General features: G+C 50.4%; 5 protein-coding genes across 5 annotated transcripts; 3 read left to right on the forward strand and 2 right to left on the reverse strand.

Annotated features, from left to right (window-relative positions):
• Positions 1-215: 215 nt before the first annotated feature.
• Positions 216-5,184, reverse strand: A1O9_00261 (STE/STE11/BCK1 protein kinase; the record flags this gene model as incomplete). The annotated part of the gene is made up of 2 exons (XM_013409425.1): positions 216-351; positions 407-5,184. 2 exons carry the CDS (start codon positions 5,182-5,184, stop codon positions 216-218), a joined length of 4,914 nt encoding a protein of 1,637 aa, XP_013264879.1.
• Positions 5,185-6,543: 1,359 nt separating this feature from the next.
• Positions 6,544-8,085, reverse strand: A1O9_00262 (uncharacterized protein; the record flags this gene model as incomplete). The annotated part of the gene is made up of 1 exon (XM_013409426.1): positions 6,544-8,085. One exon carries the CDS (start codon positions 8,083-8,085, stop codon positions 6,544-6,546), a length of 1,542 nt encoding a protein of 513 aa, XP_013264880.1.
• Positions 8,086-10,331: 2,246 nt separating this feature from the next.
• A1O9_00263 (uncharacterized protein) lies at positions 10,332-13,355 on the forward strand (the record flags this gene model as incomplete). Its single annotated transcript, XM_013409427.1, has 3 exons — positions 10,332-10,398; positions 10,455-10,598; positions 10,654-13,355. 3 exons carry the CDS (start codon positions 10,332-10,334, stop codon positions 13,353-13,355), a joined length of 2,913 nt encoding a protein of 970 aa, XP_013264881.1.
• A 576-nt stretch (positions 13,356-13,931) lies between these two features.
• On the forward strand, positions 13,932-15,578 carry A1O9_00264 (uncharacterized protein; the record flags this gene model as incomplete). Its single annotated transcript, XM_013409428.1, has 1 exon — positions 13,932-15,578. One exon carries the CDS (start codon positions 13,932-13,934, stop codon positions 15,576-15,578), a length of 1,647 nt encoding a protein of 548 aa, XP_013264882.1.
• A 195-nt stretch (positions 15,579-15,773) lies between these two features.
• Positions 15,774-16,373, forward strand: A1O9_00265 (uncharacterized protein; the record flags this gene model as incomplete). Its single annotated transcript, XM_013409429.1, has 2 exons — positions 15,774-15,958; positions 16,013-16,373. The coding sequence occupies 2 exons, from the start codon at positions 15,774-15,776 to the stop codon at positions 16,371-16,373; spliced, it is 546 nt and encodes a 181-aa protein (XP_013264883.1).
• Between the last annotated feature and the right edge of the window lie 13 nt (positions 16,374-16,386).

Below are 16,386 nucleotides of genomic sequence, written 5' to 3' on the forward strand. Positions count from 1 at the left end.
CCGTGGAACCCTCTTGTCGTATCCTTCGTCATTGGAAATTACCTGTCTTTGATACTCAAAAAGGGATTGCCAACCAAGTGGGGGATATCCTAATTTCCTAATGACGGGCTCTCACTTGTTCATCCTGAATGCTGGCCCCTTGTGTATTGTTGGTTGCGAGTCTCATTATAGCTAAGTGGTTGAATTTTCTTCATCACGATAATCGTGTTCATCACTCAACCAAGAGCAGTACTTTCCACGTTACGGAGTTTTGCCGCCAAGGTTGTATCGTAGAAATTGAAATAGGGATTTGGGACACAGAAAGTTGAATGTCGAAGGAGCGTATCCGCGGTAGGTCGGTCGGTAGGATTGCTGTGGCATGCGTTAGTACTTGAAAATTTCAAGGATGTCGCTCATGATAACTCACACTTGAAAACAATCGTACATAAAGTTAAGCCCGTCCATAGTTGCCGTCGATTGAACATCTTCAGGAATTGGGGGAGCCTGGCCTAGGCTGCCCAACTTGAAGATGGCTCCAATTGCCTCTTCGCGACTCCACGGTCGTTTCCCAGCAAACATTTCTAAGACCACGCAACCAAGTGACCAGATATCAACTTTGGCACTGTAACCTTGGCCTTGTGATCGCACGACTTCTGGCGCCATCCAGAAGACAGATCCTTGCATGCTATTGGTCACGTCATTGCCATAGATATTGTCTGACTTCTTTGATATGCCAAAATCGGAGATCTTGCAACTACCATCAAGATCGAGCAAAATGTTATCAGCCTTCAAATCACGGTGGAGGATGCCTTCCTGATGTAGATAGGCCAATCCCTCTAACGTCTGCCGTGCCAACGAACGAACTACTGATTCTTCAAATTTCCCATGCTTGCGCAGACAACTGCCGATCGAACCGCCAGGAATGTATTCAAGGTAGATGCTGATGGAGAACTCTTTTCGTTCGCAACCAAGATATTGCACGATATTTGGGTGCTCTAGATCTTTCATAGTGTCGATCTCAATATCCAGAGCCGCAACCATTTCTTTGATTCGATCTTTATCATGAGCTGCAACCTTCTGATTGACCTCAACCTGTTTGACGGCCAAGAACTCACCGGTAGTCGCGTTCATCCCGAGATAGACGCGGCCATACGTGCCCTTGCCGATGAGTTGACCTCGGATAATTTTGAAAGTGGCTTGCCTCTTGTGTGTCTCATCGGATGGAACGTCTTCCTGAGGAATTGGATCAAGAGTGGACAGCCTATTCCCGGATTTTGGCTTGATCTGAACGATATTGGCGCCAAACATTTTCGTGCTCTTACGGCGTTGTGGAATATTGCTCGAGTTGGCTTGCTCGGCTCTTTGCGCAATTGATGGAGCTCTCCTCACATCATTTCGTTTCTGTGCAACCTCGCGAATGGACTTCATACGAGTGATGCCACCAGACGCTCTGCTCACTTGTCTTTGAGCTACGCTTGCAATCTTATCACGGTTGTTTGCTTTCAAGGTCGATTCATCAGAACCAAGGGTATCAGAGTCGTTCTTCCTCTTGAATTCTAGATCCAGACCAGCCGTTCCAAATGTTACCTGCCTAGCCCTCTGTTGAAGGCTGTCGAGAGGGTCATGGTCAGAGGATTTCATGGGGGAACCATTGTTCTCACCCTTCTCTTCCAGGTATGGCTTGTCGAGATCAACGCCAGGGAAAAATTCGTCAAGATGATGCACGACATTCTCCACTGCAGGTCGATTTGCCCAGATATCACTAATGAAAGAGTCTCGTCGATTCATACGATCATCCGGTGACTGGGCCGAACCGCTGAAACTTCCATCAGACATACTACGATCGTATCCATCACCACTGGCAGTTGCGCTCTCTTCGCCATTATTCTGGCCCAAGGAGACACCGCTAGAAGATCCTGGTGACTTGAAACGAACGCTCTTGCCTGCATTTTGATCCGTATCCACCGTCAAAGCCGGTCGTTGGTCTTTACTGCTAATATTCTGAGACTCAGTCTTTGAAAGTGACTTATTGGATATGGGAATGGCGAAGAGTCCATCGTCGGAGTCATCATCTGAGTCATCATCTTTTGGCGGATGTGGTGAACGAGCGAATGTGACATTGTTGTCCTCAACGTCAAAATTTGGTCCAAATGACTTTCTCGACACGAGGCCTGGACGAGGCAACGTATCGCTCGTCGGACTGATATGTGGTGAAGTATCGAACAGTACAGTGTTTCCTGCGGGATTGCGAGAACGATTCTCGTACGAGGGAAGACTAAATCCGGTATTATTGCCTCTTGAGTCATAATCATCTGTTCGCATTCCGTGACTTCTGTCATGCTGTTGTCTGCTTTGGCTGCCAACAGCACCGGGCGCACCGGCCATTTTCCCAACATTGGCTAGAGCAGCGCCAATGCCTCCCGCTGCATAGGGAGTGGCGTTCGCGGACTTCTTCTTTCCACGGGTTACATCCTCCTCGGCAATGGGATCAGAGATGCGCTTAAGCGCGTCTAATGACGATCTCGTACCGGATCCCCTTGCTCGGAGAGAATTGACTTTGGTCAAGGTAGTCGACTCGGCTGGTGCGGTTGGAGGGCGTCTTACAGGAACGAGACTGTCAACCTTCTTATCCTCAAACGGAGACATCCTCGGACTATCGAAATCGATGACTGTATTACCTCTAATAGCAGTGCCGTTGTATGTGCCATTACCTTGTTCCTTTTGTGCCCTTCGAGACTCCCAATAAGCTTTTGATTTTGCTTCATTTTGTCTGTGGTATTCATCGGCACGTTTCTGTAGCTCCGGATCCATTGGATTTTGATCTAGGTTGGCCCCACCGGACGAGTTGGATTTGACCATGCTAGTGGATCCTTGGCCTCTTTGCGCGAATGATACTCCGAGTCCAGTAGATTGACCTGCAGCTCCGGGCCCAGCAGACAATGACGAGCTCTGAACATAAAGCTTTAAGCTACCTGAATTATCTGTGCGGCCTCGGACCGCAACAAGAAGGCTGTCCGACAAGGCGTTCTCATGTTCAGTTTGACCAGGCTCCGTGACATATATCTGGGCATATTCAGCATCGGCAATCCCCAGCTCAATACAGATGAGGCTGCGCAAAGCGATAGCACTTTCGACGTCGGTGACGTCGACAAGGCGGAAGTTCCAATGGTCAGGTGTGACAAAAACATACCTTCTGGAAACCGCTGGTGCTCGCCGTGTGGGATACAGGGCTTTTTCGTCCTCTGGAAGTGCCGTCGCCGATGACGGCCGCGGCATGAGTGCAGAATCGCTGCCGTTAGCTCCAGGTCGAGAGAACATTTGCCGCAATCCTGGGCTAGTGGGCGATTCGAGGCCATGATCATCACTGTGAGGTGGTGCATTCTCGTGCTTCTTCCTAATAAATTTACTAAGGAAGCCCTTGCTCTGATCTTTGCCACCAGGGCCTGGACCATGTTCACTGCTCCATGTGCGATGGGCATCAAGAGGAGATGGTCTGATCATCTCTTGGGCATCACGTCTATCAGCATAAAATCGACCGGTTGGCAACGCATCGGACGGTAGGATATTCCTTGGCGCGTCCTGTAGCACCTGGGTATTGGGATTGGATCGAGGGTGGCCGACAGCTTTGTTCATGGAATCAGTGCTATTGCTCTTCGAGTGTTCAGGGCGGTAAGTTTGAGCGAAGCTAGATACCGAGGCAGGAACAGCATTTCCGAGGCCTGGACTCGCGTTTGGCGACGCCTCGATCCCTTTTGGTAGTAAACCAGTAGCCATATCGCCAGAGAGATTAGGACTGTGACGGCCGCGATTGTTCATTCCAGTCAATACACCCCGAGTGAAGTCTGCACGGTTGCCGCCGTGGATGTTGTCTGGTGGTTTACTTTCGCTTGGTGTGCTAGAGGTACTGCTGTGTTTACTAAAGACTGGCATCGTACTGCTTCGGCCCTGAGAATTGCGAGGGCCAATGCCTGGAGGGAACTGTGGTGGCATTTGTTTTCCGGGGCTGCCTTCTGGACCCGCTGTACCCGGATTGCTACCGAACTCAGCTCGCGGTAAATGGGGTGAATTTTCGAGATTCCCATCGGTAGAAGCACTTGGAATACCAGATTCGCGGCGACGATGTCCCAGGCCAGCACTAGAAGGGCCTTCACCCCCGTGTTCGACCAATCGAGATACCAGTTTTCGCAGTCTCTTTCCCTCCTCGCGTTCTCTTGCTTGATCCCATCCTGTCTTACTGCCGGAGCAAACCTTTGCGAGTTGGGGATAGATGGTCTGATGCATCATGCTGAGGTTACCTCGACCATTTGGGCCACGCCCTAGATCTAAGAACTCTGAGCCTTGCAAATTGAGCACCTTGAAAGTCTCTTGCCAATCGTTGGAGAAGCCATTTGCAGCAAGCCAAATAAGGACACGATCTCGTGGCCATTGAGAAGCCAGCTCAGTCGAGTTACTGACCGTCACTGCGGCACTGTGCGCTCTTTGTCTGCCGTGATCGCCACTGGGGTGTGGGTTTTGAAGGGTTGCCGTCGGAGGTCCTGGCGATATTGGTTCCTTGACGTCTCGCAAGGGCAAATTAAAAGAGGGTCTGTGCGAAGAGGTCGAAGCGGCTCTGGATTCTCTATTGGAAATCTCAGGATTCGGCTGGGCAGGATTGGGATATGAATAGCTATGCGACGCAGTACCGTCGCTGTATTTTGTTTCCATTTGGGAAACGGAGGGCTCGGAAGTCAAATGCGCATCGTATCGGGAATAAGTTGAGTAGTCGTCGAGCGGGGGAATTCCAACACCGGGACCGAACGAGTCGCCGGTAGGAATAAAAGTGGCAGAGAGGATAGGTTTGTCGTTTTGAGGAGGTGGAGGGGGGATATTAAGGTGGGAAGGTTGTCGCATACCGTATGCTAGGTGCTGATTCTGGCCTGGGTGATGGCTCATTGGTGTCATTGGCGGAGGAGGTGGTATACTCTGGGCCATGCCCGATCGTCCCCAGGGCTGCTGCCATCCTGTTCCAGGCAGACCAAACACAGTTCCTAAAGGCAAGGCATGATTGGGGTGCGGGCCTGGGGGAGGAGGAGGTAGATTGGTTTGTGGATAGGGTCGCGGCGGCGGAGGGGGTAGATGACCCAGTGGATTCTGATTTGGAGGGGGCGGCGGGCCTGGAATATACTGTTGACGTTGATTGTCCATGATTTGGCTATTCGAGACCATGGCCTGGCGTATGATATCCTAGGACTGCGATGAAGCTGGGCAGCGCATCTATGTGCCGTGCCGGTCACCGTAAGCTCGATCCGATACTTAGCATGTCTTCGGCTATCGCCAAAAGTCCACACTCCCTGGGGGCGAAGGAATTGAGATGGCGGTATGGAAGGCCGGATGCGCCTCTTCTCGCATGCAGAACAATCGGATCACGTTGACTTTGTTCAATCGCCGATGCCCGCTTACCGAGATTCCCTAGTCCTAAGCTATTTTGATCAAGGCGACTGGGTGAGGGTCGGGTGTGGAATGAATGGTAGCTGGAGGGTCTCGAAGAGAATGAGTTGGAGAGCGGCAAGTCGAAGGAGGGGTGGTTGTTGTCCCCTTGCGCGGTGTGACAGTTGACGTTGAAGCCAGTGTAGTGGCAACAACAATGGCGGTGCTGTTTCTCTATGTGTTGAAGCAGCGCACTTCGAGGTAAGAAGGTGGAAAGTACTGTAAGCTGAGAGGATGGACGGAGTACGAGGTATGATGATCTTAAAGAGGATAAGAGTCTGTGACTGGGTCGACTGGCTTATCCACTGCTCGCTACGCTAACGAGGACGCAGTACGGAGTACTACGGAGTATACGACCTAGCTCGCGTCAATCGCGTATTAGCCGATTAGGATGCGGAATAGGCGCGTTGCCCCTAGCCTTGTTGGGGCGATGATGGTTGCTGTGAACTCTTCTGTTTAGACCCTCTCCCAGACATTCGGTGTCGCCAGGCAAACTGGCAAGTTTGCTCGACCCCGGCGGGATAACGTTCGTCTTAGAGCTGTGGTGACATCCGCTGGAATTGAGAGGAATACTGAGTCAATGGCATCAATTGGGCTTTGAGGGACTCCAGATGCCTACTAATGGCCTCGGCGAGTAATGTGCGATGTTATAACTAGCGATTGTGGGCAGAGCTAACAAGGTATGTAGCAATTCAAGCTCCCTTCCTACTCACGGTACCCACGTATGTACTAGGTATGTACCTAGTCTACCTTGCCTGCTCAGCTCTGTTCAGGTTCCCCAAGGTCTTGCAATGTGACCATCTCGTGGTCGTCCTGACGTATAAACAGCAAAAAGTATACGAATGCTTACAACTGTCTTCCTCGGCTTTGCCGAATCACACTTGAAATTTTGCTGGTGTGCCGCTTAGACGCTCATTTTGAAATGAAGCAGAATCCGGCTCCTTCCGCAATAAGCTAGCAGTGGGTATCAACATCGCTTTAAAAAAGAAAATCAATCAAAGACAGGGACGACTGCGAAATGTCGTTATTCGTAAAGTTAATGTAATTCTTCTCAGGGGTTTGGAAATAGTCCATGCCTGAGGACAAAGCAATTCAGGCTTAGGCATCATCGAGCACAATGACGATGTTCTGCTGAGGGATCGAGGACACACTGTCCAACTTTGCTGGGCTCGGAATTGCCTCTGTGTCTTGCTTCCCTGTGGTTGCATTACCGCTGCGGTTTGAACGGGTGAGAGGTGGCGCGTCAGATTTGGCCTGCCAAATTCCGTCCTCCTTAATCAAGATTGCCTTTGTGTCTAGCAGCCCTTGGGCCTCCAGCTGTTCTCGTACATCGAGGAGGAATCCATCGATGATGAGATTTTGAGGTCGTGCATCTTTCCTACATATGGGGCATTTCCATTGGTCAGGATTTGTCATTGAGCAACCTTTCACACGGCCTGTGCGGCTTGAGAGGAATGCTTCCAGATCGAAACATTCTCGGTGTTGACATGACCTCCCGCGGACGGGTGTCACCCACAGGGTCGACATGAACGGATCTACTAGGTCAATACTCATAAGCTGGTCCGCAATGAGTAGATCATCGTCGTCCTCCTGACTGTCTTTTCGTGACAAGGCACTCATAATCGAAGTCTTGATCTGCTGTGACGGGATGGTCTGCGGCATTGACGCTACCGTCTGATGGCTCGTAATGCGAATTATCTCAAGACACATACCATACACAACACTCTCCTCTTGAGGGGTGAAGGTAACGCAAACCTTAATCTCATTTGGCCCATCATGTAAAAGATCCGTGACATCTGTACTGAGGTCAAGTCCATGATGAGCCTTACGTCGAAAGTCAACTCCAAAATCTCCATTGACGGAAATCGACAAACACATAGGCCACGTTGTAGGAGCAGATACAGCCTCTTCATCGGACCACCTCGCAGATCGTTCCGATATTTTTCGTTTTATACACTTCAATCGGAACTGAGTCGACCCATCCGAAACCTGTAGCTCTGTGAGCCCAAATACCGTATCGGTAGCAATCTTGCGGACTTTGTTTGCTATTAGCGCAGGAGCAAGTTCAAGGTTCCACGTGAACAACCCGGAGTTGATATCAAAGAACCGAGGCAAGATGATGATCTGCTCGATGTAACGATAATACCGCAGCGGTTTCCTGTTGACAGAATCAGATTCTAGGAGGAAATCAGGAATATGCGTCTCAACCTGATGAATTGCGGTCCGACTTGGAGCTGGCTGAGCGAGGGTTGGCAATACATGCCTGTGATCAGTAGGAAAAAATCGGTCTGTTTCAGGTCCAGGCTGAATTTGTGGTTGAGGATGGGCCGGAGCCAGCTGCTGGCTGGGGTTGGACAAAGGCTGGGAGACGGGTGGCTGTCGAACGTGCCCCGGCGGGTTACCGTGTACAGAATTTGTGTATACAGTGGATTGTACATTGAACGCCGGAACTGACTGTTCAGGAATCACATGAGAAGGGAGAGCGGCTGTAAAGAAAGACGATTGAATAGGATGATTACTAGGAACTGAGGATGGAACCACCCAATAATTCAGGGTCGGAGGCTGGTTCATAAACGGAAGATAAACCCCGTTCCTAGTTGGATGCGAAGCAGCTAGATGAGGGTTCTGTGCTGAGGGCATACTGCGTTGAGAAGGACCCACAGGACGAATGTATGGCGATGCCATCTGAAATTGTCGCCTGAAAGCATGTGGATGCAGCTGAGGCTGAACAGCTGTTGCTTGGGTGTGAGATCCGTATCGTTGAGAAAAACGGGAACTCCAGATCTCAGACATATGTTGTTCCGATCTGTATGAAGTAGGGGAGATCAATTCCTGTTCAAACAGGTCCACGGCGTATCTCAAGTAATTTTGGTCTGGGAACTGGTTCCGAATGATTGACATATAAAGTCCTTTTTGTAGAATTGGTGATGGCAGATGAAGCCAATTTTCGAGCTCTTGAGGACAAGGTGGATAGCATCGCGTCGAAGCAGTGGCTCGCACTTGAGTGAATCGGGTGGCAAAAATGGTCAAAAAGGACCTGACTTTCTGGAGCTGGATGGACGATTGTGCCGTGGTCAATATGGAGGAGATATCTGGAAATCGGAGAAATAGGTTCGCGACTTCTTTGGTAAGATGACGTTGAGGTCCGAGGATGGGTTCTAGCATAGCGAGACCGCCTATTTGGCTATCGTCCAACGCCATGTTCCTCAGCACCTCCGGCCTGTTCGAGCTCCAAGCACAGAATATAGCATGGGTCATGATGTAGAAAACGTCATGGGCTATACAGGCCTCGCGGAGCATAGCGAGCCTCTGGTTGTCATAGACAGGTAAGTCGGCTGTTCTGATCCCCATCAGTTGGAGGGCTTTCAAGTCAGAATCAAAAAGCCCAAGTAGAGGGTTTACAGTCTTTGGGACTGGGGAGTTGTGAGGGGTTGGCAGCTGCACCGGGACTCTATTTGAGAGCGTTGAATCGGCGGTTCGACGCCTTTTTCGTCGAACTTCAGCATCATGAATAGCGCTTAAGCGTTTCCTGCACAGCTCACCATGAGAGACTGAACGGAAGTCTATGGTTGGGAGATGCGATGAAGTCTGTGGTACAGTTGAAACCGGGGTAAATTGCTCGATGGTAGAAGCGTGAATGGAATTCTCGTGTATGACTTGGGCATCGGGCGGCTGAGAGAGAATCGGCAAAATCGTTGGGCTAGCTGCAGGCTGAGGATCTAGTGGAGGTTCCACGATAGATGCATGCTGAAGTGGTGCCTGGACTAGAGGCTTTTGTACCGGCATTGTGGAGTATGACATATCGATAGCCTTAGCGGGCGGGGTTGACGGCAGTGTGACTATAGCAGTAGCCCCAATCGATCTTTCTGGATGTTTTGTTTGTTCGATGGTGGATGGGGCACTTGTAGGCGAAGCTGTAATTGAGCATCGGACGACGGCATCCATGACCGCTGGGGAGTGCCAAGGAATAGGTTTGAAGTCGTAGTCGAGATGGTGAGGTCTGCGTTCAAGGAGTTGGTAGTCGGCGGCGGCATGGTGAGTTAGTATCAATAGAAGTTATGTGGTGGTGGGCACATGAACATCTTATGTTTGCATGAGAAGAATGGCGCGGAGCAGGGTTTCGCAAACATACAATTCAATTGCATTGTGTCCTTGTGGAAGTATATATCATGTCCCATGTCGTCGTCGAGAGTGTGGGCAGTTGTCAAAGGCAATGTCAACTGCGTGACAAAGTTGGTTGACCATTACAAGAGTCAGCCTCGTGCTAACAAGGCTCGCACGCACATGGATTGGAGATGTGGAGAAAGCGAAAGTGCACTAGAGAGACATCACGTGCGTCACTGCCTTATTGGCCGTGCTTGATTATTAGCCACTAATAGCCTCGCTAGCGCCAGTGCCAAGTCAAAAATACCACTAAACTGGATCGAGCGTGGTGCAGCACGGGCTTTTTGGGTTCAAGCCGCTTCAACGTCTTTACCAGCATCCCTCAACTGTTGGTAGATCCATGTTGGTCTAGCAATATGTTCATTATTCTTCTTCTTGTCAATCCTACTTGATGGCTGGTGTCTCCTGTCAGGTTTCTGTCCATAATCTGTTCAGCCTGTACCTGCTCACGCGTGCCACAGCCCTGTCCTGTCCCGCCCTCATGCTCTAAATGACGCCTGCAGGCCCCAGAACGGTTCGCGCAACCTCGACCTCAACCACCACAGGCTCGACGTCGCCTTCGTCCTCACCCTCGCCATATCCTTACCTCACTGTGCTACCCACCTTCCCCTCCGCTCGATCTCTCTCATCTTCCTCTTAACATGCAGACATCTGACATTCTACATGGTGTCGCTCTCTCTTTCTCTGCTTTAACCGATCTTCCATCTTGACAACTCCACAACATGACCCTTCAACTTCCTCACCGTCAGGGCGCTCCGCTGTCGCCTGGCGACGTTCTTGTTGTCATTCGTACGCACATGCGCCCCTCAGCCCTTCACTCGTCTTCCATGCTAAGAATATTTTAGATGACTTCGACGCCAGAAGCCCGGATGAATTGACCCTTCGCAAGACTGATCATATTGAGTTGGTTGAGCTGGACAATGGCTTTGGTGATGGCTGGTACTTGGGACGACACTTGGGTCTGGGCATAACCGGGTTGTTTCCCGGAGGTACGGTTTCACCATATCACCACACAATTTTCACTCAGGCTAACGTATGTGCAAGTCTATACTGCGAAACTCCCCGCCCAATTCACTCCGTTTCTCTCTCGGAGCACAACCGCTGTCAAACAAAATGACCCCCCGAAGATCGAGACATCTGCTCCTTCTCCGATTGTCACTGAATCTTCTCCACCTGTTTACAGTCAAATGGCAAATCCAACCACCGCGACCAGGTCTTCTATCCCCCCCGCGCCTACCGCTTATTTTCCCGGAGTCTCTAGAAGTATTGGACAAGCTCTTTCTGGGTCCTCCGGCGGGGAAGACTCCCCTGTCATGAACGAAACACTCAGCGTCATAGACGAGCACATCACCGACCTAAGTACTCCACGCCAGAGCCTTGCCCCTCCTCGTCCTATCACGGAGGATTCTGAAAGTGACTATAGCAGCCACCTCGACCCGACATCCTACTCCTTTGTTACAGGCCCGGAGACAGACAGCGAGGAGAATCCTCCGTTGACTGAGGCCCAGGTCAAAAAGTGGGATCCCAAAGAGACAGCTGACCATTTGAGATCTCTTGGGGTCGATTCCAAACACTGTGATATCTTCCAAGAACAGGAAATCACTGGCGACGTCTTATTGGAGATGGACCAATCCTTCCTCAACATGAAAGAGTATGATTTTGGCCTTATGGGTAGACGACTGAAGACATGGCACAAAATCCGTGAATTCCAGGCTGAGGTTCGTAGCTCTCAGGACTCAAGGAAAGGCAGCCTCAAGCACAACACTTCCACTGAAGATGTCACTCGCATGCATTCTAGAGCCTTGTCCGGCAATACCATTCTCCCCAGAATTCCTAGCTTGATGGAGGAGCCTGGCCTGTCAATTCGCCCACCAGCATCCTATGCACATCTATCTGGAGACCCTCCCATGTCTCCAAGCTCTTTCGCACGCACAAATCTGGGTGCTGAGACTCCTCCATCCCCATGGCGAGCATCCATGGCTGCAGAAAGTCCAATCAGGCCCTCGGCTGCTTCAATCCGGGAACTATCCCACTCTCGACGTCATTCCTCCATTGAAGTCGTCAAAACCGCCCATCATGATCCACACTCAACTACATCCACCACTTTGTCCTCGCATAGGAAAAATACTTCCTTTGATCGTGATTGGTCCATGAGCAATGCCACGACTGCAAATACTGGGACCAGTACACCATCGCTTAGACTAAACACTGGTACCAAACGAGAAAGCTTGGACCTCGCCACCGATCTTCCATGCGATGGCGACCGCGCTGATGTTGACCTCGATCGTGGATATTTCAGTGGTAATGAGGTTGATAACCGAAAAGTTCGAAACCTCCTTAGAAAGCGAGATTCTGTTGGCAGTCCATCTCACTCTCGGCAAACAAGTCTGCTTGATGAACCGAGCAAGTCGGTCGCGACAAAGCGACATTCTCGCCTGAGCAGTGTCGACTCAATCAGAGACCGTAACAGTACTGCTCTGTCTCCAGCCGCCAAAGCATACCACAGTAGGACTTACAAAGGTCGGTTCCGCTCGGCTAGTGCCCGAAGTCTCAATCTGGCAAAGTCCCCTATCGCTCCATCACCTACTGTTACCAATTTAGAAGATGATAACCTGTCGTCTCTGTCATCTCCCAGAGTCAACAGCAGTGTTCCATCCCCAGCAATATCAACCACCGTGCCGTGGACGGCTTCGCAAAAAGCTAGAAAACTTTTAGGTTTGAGGGCTGCCTCTGAAGCTGTGACAGGAAATGAGAAGGAAGCTGCAGTCGGATTGAACATTACCTCGGAGCCGCTAAGAGAATCACCTACTGCATCCACGGCTGGTTCACAGACGCCCTCGATCGCGTCGAAAAGTTTCGAAGTTGACAGTACAGACACTTTGTCTAAAAGCACAGGTGAACAATTAGCAGCAACCGGGCCTCTTCTCCACACCAAAATGGCTGTCAGGACGAAGCCTAAAACAAAACAGCAAACAAGTGCCTACAAACGTGGCCTGTTGCACTTGTCGCCAGCAGAAGCGCGCCAGCATTGTGACCACCATGGCTGGATGAAGAAGAAGTCAGCCGGACTGATGGCAAGCTGGAAACCTCGCTTGTTTATACTTCGTGGCCGGCGTTTGTCCTATTATTATTCCGAGACTGACACGGAAGAACAGGGTATAATTGATATCTCGGGGCACAAAGTTCTTGTGGCCAATTCCGACCCTATCATCACAATCCATGCAACTTTGACTGGGGCTGCTCTTTCTCCCTCGGTTGGAGGGGGGAGCTCTCCGGAAAAGATCTTGCCTAACACGCCACGCACTCCCAGTGGAAGTGCTCCATTCTACTTCAAACTTGTACCGCCCAAAGCCGGAGCCTCAAGAGCTGTTCAATTCACAAAGCCAACCGTGTACTATTTCCAGGTAGATAATATCAACGAAGGCAGGAAGTGGATGGGCGAGATAATGAAAGCGACAATCGAGCACGATCTCTCCAGTTTTGAAACAACGAATCGGCAAACCACAATCACCCTGGCCAAGGCACGCGCGAGAAAGGAGCGGCCGCCAGCCTTAAAGGGAACGGAAAACATTTCAGAAATGGCAGAGACACCCAGCTCTTCCGAGGAAAGAGATCCACAAGAAAGTGGCTTGAATATACAAGGACTAGACTTTGAAGACTCGAAGCTCGACCTGGAGTTGGAAACGAGTCGGCTCAGTGGATCGAAGCTCACCGCTGAGGATGCACAGCCAAAGGTAGCGACATAATAATGGTCAAGATGGTGGATGATCCCATTTCCGTTATGTATAGATACATTTTTCTTTACCAGGACATAATCTAATGATGACCGACCGTTCTTGGATATCCTATGGATTTTGCTCAAATGCATAGCCAACGCGACAGCAGACCTTTTCTCGCCTCATATGCCTTGGATCAGAGTGAACGTATGGTGTAATACTGGAAATACGTGGCTGATTAGCGCCTTTCATCGCATTTCTACCTAGGGATAGTTCACGTCGAAAGTCCTCACTTAAACATACGTCCTTATCTCCCCAGTCAATCTCCAAACTTTGCTGATTGATAAAGCCTGTCTACCTTTCATCAGATGCTCCCCATTCGTCCTGCATTGCGACTCATGAGTAGCCGTGCCGAGGAACAAATCCGCCACACACCGGGGTCCAGGTTACAACCTCGAGGCGCCCACCCGCTCAGGATCCACTGCGTTTCCCCTGTTCTAACGCGCATCTTCTCCACATTTGCCTGACCTCCAAACTTCTTTGGTGAACGATTCTTGTCCTTCTTGCTGTCCTTCTTGTTCTCCTTGGATGTTTTCTGATGGCTCAATGTCCATAATCCCCTTTGCAGGCAGGTTGCTGCGCTTTTTCGTTCCCTTAGCCCTTTGCCTGAGCACATATCTGTATCTTTATGTTGCTTTTCACACCTGTACCTTCCCTTCGAAGGATGTGTCCTCATTGCGTGCTTTGTCGCAGACTTTCAGTCAACACTGGCCCTTTGCTCAGACATCAAAGACGGCAGTTGAATCCTCACGCGCTCCTTTCCGACTGCTTGTCTTAGCTGATCCTCAGCTCGAGGGTGACAGCTCTCTTCCACCGCCGGAGAATGCTTTCCTTGCGAAATTGAGTCGCCAATGGGGCCAGCTTCGGGCAAGAGATGGCACATCTATATACCCTCTGATCTCAGAGGTAAGCCGGCAAGTTCTCCTTCAGGACATCCCAGATGCGCTTCAAGAAGCACGGAAACGCCTGGACTTGTTTGGCAACGACTACTACCTGGGACACATCTATCGAACTCTCCATTGGTGGTCTCAGCCCACTCATGTCACTGTTCTCGGAGATCTGATTGGAAGTCAGTGGGTCACTGATGAAGAATTCGAGTGGCGGGGATGGAGGTACTGGAATCGAGTCTTCAAAAACGGCTACCGGGTTCAAGACGAGATCACAAGCATGGCGGAACAAGATGGGGAAAATGTCTTTGACATGACAGATGCTGCTTGGACAACAAGAATCATCAATATTGCTGGAAACCACGACATTGGTTATGCTGGAGAAGTCTCAGAGAGGAGGATGGAGCGGTTTGAAAGAGTCTTTGGAAAAGCTGATTGGGATGTCAGATTTCAATATCCTCAGCCCAAAGATGATTCAGGAGATGCTTCGCAATTTTGGCCATCACTTCACCTGATTGTCCTGAACAGTTTAGTCTTGGATGGCCCAGCACTGTCAACGGATATCCAAAGTAAGGGTTACGATTATATCAATTCGCTCATCTCCAAACGACTCCGCCCAGTGGAAGACCGGCTCTCATTCACTCTACTACTGACGCATCTTCCGTTATATAAAAGTGAAGGGGTCTGTGTTGATGCTCCACACTTTGACTACTGGGGCGACGATGACGGGGGTGGTGTTTACAAGCCTCGTGGTGTGAAAGAGCAGAACCACCTCAGCGAACATGTAAGTCGACAAGGGACTTTAGAGGCTCTTTTTGGCATGACAGGTAATATGGATGCTCCTGCACGTGGCAGAGGAAGAAACGGTCTTATACTGAATGGACATGACCACGAAGGCTGTGATACCTGGCATTTTATCCCAGAAGAGTCGACCTACACTAGTATGACTGATCGAAATGAGCAGCCCACGACCACATGGAAAGCTACTCGTTACACCCATGCCAACTTGAGCCAATCACATACTGGTGTGCGTGAAATCACACTTCGAAGCATGATGGGAGACTATGGTGGAAATGCAGGCCTGCTCAGTGCCTGGTTCGACTTCGAAATTGGAGAATGGAAATATGATATCCAGATGTGCGGATTAAATGTCAAACTATGGTGGGCTGTCCATGTCATCGACATTGTGTGTCTGGTGCTATTGTTGTTTGTTCTTGTATGCCACTATCTGAGAAGCGCTGAAACGATGGTCAAGCCAACCAGTCAGCCACAGAACACCTCGAGGCTGGCTGTTAAGGGGAACTAAACGGCCTATTGTTTTCCCGACCAATCTTCATGCTGCTTGGTTGTTGTTGTACCATTCAATCTTCACCTACCTCACAATGCAATAGACCATCGAGGCAGAACTGTTCACTGATACCTGTATCGATTCATCAACACCCTCTTGACCAGGAAGACCCATCATTGCCAACCCAAACACATCCCTGACCTCCCGAGTGCCATGGATCTCCCCCAGAATCCCGCCGGACAACCTCCAGCAGAGCCACCGAGACAAGGGAATCCCGATGTCCGCAAGTACGACGGCAAACTGATATGCTATGGGTGTGAGGAGCCAAAACTGAAGGGATTCTGTGACGGAAGCATGAAGATCTTTCCAGGAGACACGTGCCATTGGCACCGCATCTTGTATGTGAAACCAAGCGAGCAAGGTTGTGTGCAAATTTGACCCTTTTCCAACAGTCTCGACCAGTCCTTGACGCCAGCGAGACAACTTCAACGCACTCCAGTCAACCTACAGCCAAAAGTCTCTAAGACAAGTGTCTTCCACACAGGCAACTGCATCGACCCGACCGACTACTTCATCGTCGGCGAGGAGAACCTCTGGACCTCTATTTACTTTAGGAGGTGCCATGGAGCATATCAAAATTCACTTAGACAAGAGATGCCCAGCACCAAAGAGCACGTCATTCTCAAAGTGGAGTCGATCCCACAGTCGATCGACCTGAAGCCCTTGTGGCAGAGAATGGAGGCCATCTGGTCCTCATCAGAGGACAGAAAGCGGCTCTGGGCTGGTGAACGCCTCATCGCCAGGGGCGGTTGAGGTCGTGATACAT

This window comes from Exophiala aquamarina, assembly GCF_000709125.1.
Source record: "Exophiala aquamarina CBS 119918 chromosome Unknown aczIA-supercont1.1, whole genome shotgun sequence".
NCBI classification, from domain to species: domain Eukaryota; kingdom Fungi; phylum Ascomycota; class Eurotiomycetes; order Chaetothyriales; family Herpotrichiellaceae; genus Exophiala; species Exophiala aquamarina.